The sequence below is a fragment of the Loxodonta africana genome, chromosome 14, assembly GCF_030014295.1.
Source record: "Loxodonta africana isolate mLoxAfr1 chromosome 14, mLoxAfr1.hap2, whole genome shotgun sequence".
Taxonomy (NCBI): Eukaryota; Metazoa; Chordata; class Mammalia; order Proboscidea; family Elephantidae; genus Loxodonta; species Loxodonta africana.
This window is the reverse complement of record NC_087355.1, coordinates 25,844,051-25,851,294: the sequence shown is the minus strand read 5'-3', so window position 1 is coordinate 25,851,294 and position 7,244 is coordinate 25,844,051. Positions and strand designations below refer to the sequence as shown.

At 38.6% G+C, this 7,244-nt stretch overlaps 1 protein-coding gene across 1 annotated transcript in view; it reads right to left on the bottom strand.

The window, feature by feature from the left end:
- Nucleotides 1–3,289: 3,289 nt before the first annotated feature.
- Nucleotides 3,290–7,244, bottom strand: part of CRISPLD1 (cysteine rich secretory protein LCCL domain containing 1) — a 54,619-nt gene continuing 50,664 nt past the window's right edge. The window contains exon 15 of the mRNA XM_003408354.4: nucleotides 3,290–4,561. Coding sequence (XP_003408402.1) covers nucleotides 4,510–4,561 — 52 coding nt within the window. The 3' untranslated portion in view covers nucleotides 3,290–4,509. The remainder of the gene's footprint in view (nucleotides 4,562–7,244) is intronic.

Here is a 7,244-nt window from a genome sequence, read left to right as displayed (position 1 = left end):
GTGCTCTGGAGAGAACAAGAGTGTGGCTGGACAATTATTTGCTAGAAATTAAGCATGTGGCCTATGGATCCAATCAGGCATCACAGCAGAAAGGCAGCCAGTTTGGACTAGAAGGGACAGAGATTCAACAAAACTAAAGAAGGCTGTTGGACTTCTGGGATTCTACAGGTAGGAAACAGGCCAACAGAGCTACTTAGCCACAAACATGTTATCTTTCAAAAGAGAAGCATGACCATGAGGGCAGGGCTGCCTCCTTAGTTTCAGAGACTTGGGTCACCATGGGACCTCGAGGTCGGAGCCACTTCCACTCAGGGCAGCTCAGGGGCTAACGGATCCCAAAGGGTGGATCAAACCACAGAAGTTTATTCTTTCTTTTTTTAATGCAGTAATTCATTGCAGGTTTATTTTAAATAGCTCCCCTTTAACCTCTGAACATACACTAAAACCAAACCAAACCCATTGCCATCAAGTTGATTCTGACTCATAGGGACCCTACAGAACAGAGTAGAACAGCACCACAGAATTTACAAGGCTGTAATTTTTTTTTTCAGTTTGTTTTTTTAATTTTATTGTGTTTTAGGTGAAAGTTTACAGCCAAATTAGTTTTTCATTCAAAAATTCATACACGATTTGTTTTGTGACATTGGTTGCAACCCTCTCAATGTGTCAGAACTCTCCCCCTTTTCCTTTCCACTCTGGGTTCTTCAAGTCCATTCGTCCAGGTTTCCTGTCCCTTCCTGCCTTTGCTTTTGGGCAGCTGTTTCCCATTTAGTCTCATATACTTGACTGAACTAAGAAGCACATTTCTAATGTGTGTTATTGTTTGTTTTACAGACCTGTCTAATCGACAGCAATGGGTTTGGTTTTTTGGTGTTAATCTTTCGCTGAAAGGTAGACTTTGGGAGTGGCTTCAGTTCTGAATTAGTAGGGTGCCCGGAAGCCATAGATAGTCTCAGGGCTTTCTCCAGTCTCTGTCTGACCAGTAAGTCTGGTCTTTTTTTGTGTGTGTGTGAATTTGAATTTTATTCTACATTTTTCTCCCACTTTGTCCAGAACCCTTTATTGTGATCCCTGTCAGAGTGGTCGGTGGTGGTAGCCAGGCACCATCTAGTTCTTCTGGGCTCAGGCTGGTGTAGGCAGGCTGTGGTTCATGTGGTCCATTAGTCCTTTGAACTGATAGTTTCCTGTCTTTCGTTTTCCTCATTCTCCTTTGATCCAAATGTGATGGGGACAACAGATTTATCTTAGATGGCAGTTCACAAGGTTTTAAGACTCCAGATACTACTCACCAAGGTAGGAAGTAGAACATTTTCTTAATGAACTGTTATGCCAGTTGACCTAGATGTTCCCTGAGAAAATTATTCTTAAGCCTTGAAATCTAATAAAATTTCACCTGCTGGGTTTTAGATTTGCTTAGGACCTGTGACCCCTTTTTTCCTCCAAATTATTATCCTTTGGCATGAGAATGTCTATCATATGCCTGTTCCATTATTGTATTTTGGAAGCAAATAACTCATTTTCTAGTTTCACAGGTCTGTGAATGGAGAGAAATTTTGCTGCAGGGTGGATCGTACCCAGAGTCTTAACCATACTGAAACGATTTAGATGAGATTTGGAGTCTTTGAGTTGATTACATTTAGATGACATCTTGGACTTGGAGTTGGTAAATAATATTAAGTATGTTACTTATTTTGGGATGCTAGGATAGGGTGAATATATTTTGCACAAGGAAAGAACATGAATTTGTGGGGACCAGGGAGCAGACAAAGCCCTGGTAAAACCGGCTAACCAAAAGGATGGCATTTCAAACCCACTAGCCGCTCCATGGGAGAAAGATGTGGCAGTCTGATTCAGTAAAGATTACGGCTTTGGAAACCCTGTGGGGCACCATGAATCAAAATTCTTTAGGGTCACTATGAGTTGAAGTGGACGCAACGGCAATGGGTTTGTTTTTCTTTTGGTTTTTAGAGGGCAGACTGTTATGGATTGAATCCAAAACACCCAAACCAAACCCAGCGCCGTCGAGTCGATTCCGACTCATAGCGACCCTATAGGACAGAGTAGAACTGCCCAGTTTCCAAGGAGCGCCTGGCGGATTCAAACTGCCGACCCTTTGGTTAGCAGCCGTAGCACTTAACCACTGCGCCACCGGGTTTTCCATGGACTGAATAGTGTCCCCAAAATGATATGTTTAAGTTCTAGCCTCTAGTACCTGCACATGTGACCTTATTTGGAAACAGGGTCTTTAAAGATGTAATTAGTTAAGCTAACATGAGACCAGGCTGGAGTAGGGTGGGCCCTAATCCAATTAACTGGTGTTCTTTTAAAAAGAATAGCCAGAGGGAATATGGCCACGTGACCACAGAGGCAGGAGTTGGAGTTACGCTGCCACAAGTCAAAGAACTCCTGCAGCTACCAGAAGCTGGAAGAGGCAAGGAAGGATCTTCATCTAGAGCCTTCGGAGACAGCATGGTCCTGCCAACACTCTTAATTTAGATTTCTAGCCTCCAGTATACTGAGAGAATAAATTTCTGTGGTAAAAAGCCACCTGGTTTGTTGTACTGGTAGTCTCCGACTTACAATGAGATTCCATTCCTACGACTGTCATTAAGCCAGTTCTGATGTAAGTCAACGCCTCATTTTTTTTTTTATCGTTACGGCCGTAGCCTGCTAGACAGCAGTGTTCTGAACAGTAAATCATAACATTGAATATCTCTGCAAGTGACCATGTGAGGATAACATTGGCACACCACATGGTGCAACAGTGTATGTAGTGCATATTAAGACAAGTCGTACAAAAAAAGTCGGTCGTTAAGTGCTGTTGGCAGTAACTCAAATAATGTTGTTAAGTCGGGGACTACCTGATAATTTGTTACGGCAGTCCTAGGAAACCAATACACCTGCCTATAATTTATCTCCCTTTGCTCTGCTCCTAAATGCCTGCTCATTTACTTTCTAAAAATCTTTGAAGTATTCATTGTCTTGTCAATTCTTTTATAATCACTTTGTATCTTTTAGATTCTTTCCTTCTGCCTGTATAAATTCCTGTCTCTCATTTTATTCAAATTCTCCCATGATATAATGCTTCTCTCTCACATACAAATACGTAAATAATCAGGCTGGCTCTGGAGGCTTCTAGTATTAAGTATGTTATTTATATTGATGTTAATAAACCACATTGAGAAGACTTAATAATACTCTTGTTCATTTATCTTAAGATGATTTCTCCATCAAAATAGGCTTACAAAGGGGAGCAGAAATAATACGCTGAAACATGATTAATTTTAATATTTTTATAGGAATAGAAAAGAATAAAATCACCAGCAAGAAAAAAAAAAATTACCAAAAGTAATGTTTTATAGATTTTTAGTTTCAAAGCACAATACATTTTTCATAGAAACAAATATATCACCATTATAGGTACCAAAATATGGTAACATTAATACACAAGGCCATTTACCATTAAGAAAATGAGTGGCGATGGTTCATCTTTGTTAAACTTTCTGCTATTATACTTCCTGGCCTGCAGGAGTATTTGCCAGGATACAAAAGAAAATGTGTGCCCTCAATTTTAATACACAGGAAGCTCTGGCTGCCCATAATTATCCTTATACTTTTTATATGAGCACTAGGAATATTTTTAATACCACTACTCTGAGTTTATTCCATTTACTATTAAGGCCATTCCCAAGGAATCAGGCATTTTAACTGATTAATTTGATAAAGCCAAACCCACTGTCATTGAGTCGATTCTGATTCATAACAACCCTGCAGGACAGAGTTGAACTGCCCCATAGGGCTTCCAAGGCTATAAATCTTTACGGAAGTAGACTGTCACATCTCTCTTCCGCAGAGGCTGGTAGGTTCGAACCACCGACTTTTCTGTTAGCAGCCAAGCACTTAACTACTGTACCACCAGAGCTCCTGTTCATTTGTATAGTAATGGATTATTTTATACAAAAAAAGTGCAGTAACAGGACTGAATATTCTTTATGCCTAAACCTAACAGAAGAGAAAAACTGTACAAGAATTAACTGGAAAATAAATGGGATTATTTAGAATACACAACGCATTGGACTGAAAAAAATGTGATAATATAGTTTCTTTCCATTTTTGGAGATCATTACTTTTTTAATGCACCAGATGATATTCTGAGGTCCATTCACATTCAACATTTAAGTTCATTTCATTAGTGGCATATACAAAGCACCATGTAACATATGAAATGTAGAACCATCATGCCTATGTATTTAACTGTAGAAATAAGTGCTAAGAAAATATAGCAAAATTTAACACAGGATTTCTAAAACCATTCTGTATTCATTGTTTTTCCAAAGCTAATGTCCCATGTTTTATTTTACAGACTGTCTATCAAGGTTTATACGCATTTGGTACTTTCTTGGGCTGAAAGAGTTGGTATCTTCTGTACAGTAATGTTACAGTTTTATACAAACTTCAGAAATATGGCATTTGGAATTGCTTTTACTATCCTCTTCCGAGTGTTCCACTTCACACAACAGCAAATACTCTGAATGCCTTTCCTCCTGGAGGGTTCTGCAAACTGCAAAAAAAAAAAAAAAATATATATATATATATATACACATACACAAATGAAAAGCATATTGATGTCATCTCTACATACGATTCTTCAAATGAATCATGCCTTCTTAGGAACATCAAGAAAGCGGCTCCGTCAATCCAGATGGCCGGCTTTCTTAGGATACTATAATTTATATCTACTGGAAAGGTTGAGTGAGGATGGAGTAATTCTCTAAATCTTGAGTGTACGCTGTGCTGCCAGGAGCCGATTATCCAATTGTTATGGTAAGCACAGTGTTTCCCTTGCTTACCAGATCATCTGTCGTGAACAACTTTACATGGGTTTCACATCCTTGATGTGGTGAAACCCACGTGAAATTGTTCACTAGAGATTAGTAAGTAAGCACAAGTAAGCCCATGCTTACCTTGCTTACTGGGTTATCAGCCCCTGTCAGGAATTTTAAATTTGAAAAGAGGCTTTGATTCTGTAGGAAAGTGCTGTGGTGTTGGGAGAGAGACAGATGCCAGCCATACCTAGTAGTAGAATCTTTGATGTAGTAAAAAAAAAATGTGAAATTGTTCACTGCAGATGATCTGGTAAGCAAGGTAAGCACCGCGCTTACCTACTGGGTAATCCACTCCTGTGTACTGCAAGGAAACTTTGGTAGCATAGTGGTTAAGAGCTACGGCTGCTAACCAAAAGGTTGGCAGTTCCAATCCACCACGTGCTCCTTGGAAACTCTGTGGGGCAGTTCTACTCTGTCCTGTAAGGTCTCTATGAGTTGGAATCGACTCGACAGCAACAGGTTTTTTTTAAATGGGTGTGCTTCAAGTTTACTGAAGAAATTTAAGATACATCAGTCAAAAGTTGTAATAGTCTACATAGAACTTCAGAGATTCCAGATCATATTTTTATATATTACCTCCTTTGATCTTAATAAGGCAAAGATAGGCAGCTATATTTCCATTTTACTGAGGGAATACCGAGACAAGTCTGAAACTGATTTACCCAGCTCATTGTTAATTGCAAGTTAAACAGATGGCTTACACACACAGACACACACACACACACCCCTAATTTTGGAGATACTTTTAAAACAGAAGTTAAAAGCAATGCGGAATCAAAAATTTTACTCCTTTACTATATTGTTTATATTTTATTAGAGAACACCACTTACGGTTTGTTTTATTTAAATTTCTAAAAGTTAAAGCAGATTGATAATATCATTATTTATTACTAATTTTGAACAAATGTGAATTTTTGAAGTGCTTTACATCTTTGCATAAGATTTCACTTTCTTAATATTACTAACAACTTTTAGAGATAAGAGGGAGAAAACAATTAAGAGAGAAAGAGGGAGAGAAAATGCAGTTTCTTTTAAATACTTATTCATGTACAAGAAGAGAGAATTTTAGAGTAAAAAAAGGGTGAGTATATCACAAGTAAAAGTAGCCTTGGTGGTGCAATGGTTAAGCACTATGCTGCTAACCAAAAGGTTGGCGGTTTGAACTCGCCAGTGGCTCCGGGGGAGAAAACAACTGGCAATCTGTTCCTATAAAGATTACAGCCTAGAAAACCCTAGGGGGCAGTTCTACTCTGTCCTATAGAGTCGCTATGAGTCAGAATCGACCTGACAGCACCTAACAACAACATATCACAAGTGCACACACACAAAACACATACACACATAACAGGTTTTTTGCAACAGCAGCTAGATGGCCAACCTAACGTCATTTTTACTTCTAGGACACAAATTGACTGAGTGCCCTAGGAAATGAATGTACCTGGTAATGTTTCTTCTTTGTCCACAGTGATATACTGGAAAAATGCCTATCTCTGAGCCCACTGATCTAGTGCTGAGCCAGAGCTCTGAGGTTTATAAGTTATAGGACCCTGGGCACATCATTTAACCCCTGTGAGACTGAGTTAACACACCTATAAATTAGAGTTTATATTACGGACTTTATAGGGCTTTTGGTGGAGCTGAGTTCACCTACATGAAGTACTCAGCAGCTACTGGACCATTTATAGTAGATGCTCAAAATTAAAGTTATAATTATCCTCAGTTTTCTTAAACATACCACTTGATAGTTTTAAAGTAAATTTAAGAAATGTGAAAGGTAAATGGAACCGTATTCCTCAATTTAGCTTATAAAATTGTATACTTGGCTTTATCATTCAAGAATTCACTTTATATACCATACTTGCTTAAGGAGATTATGAGACATGTTGTAGAGAGGACTGCTTCTCAACAATGGCCTTTTGACATAGTCTCAACTCAAAAGAGATGACTTTTATGAAAATAGAACCCAGAAGGTTATACAGAAGGAAATCTAGATAACTTGCATAGTATCTTCTCTGGTGGCCTCCACAGAAGCTTTACCTGTGAGAACCCTCCATGGGCAATTCTGAAGACCTCAGTAAATGTCTACAATTATGGAATTTTTTCTGTATCTGTTAAAAAAAAACACTTGTTGCCACTGAGTTGATTCCGACTGATAACAACCCTACAGGACAGACAGAACTGCCCCATTGAGTTTCCAAGGAGTGCCTCGTAGATTCGAACTGCCGACTTTTTATGGGAATTAATATTATTTGCACAAGAAACACTGATTTGAAGAAAACACGATAGGAGCGTTTTTCTCCTAATGCGTATTAAATGCTTGACAAAGTAAGTCACATGAATCCTCATAACTACTAAAAT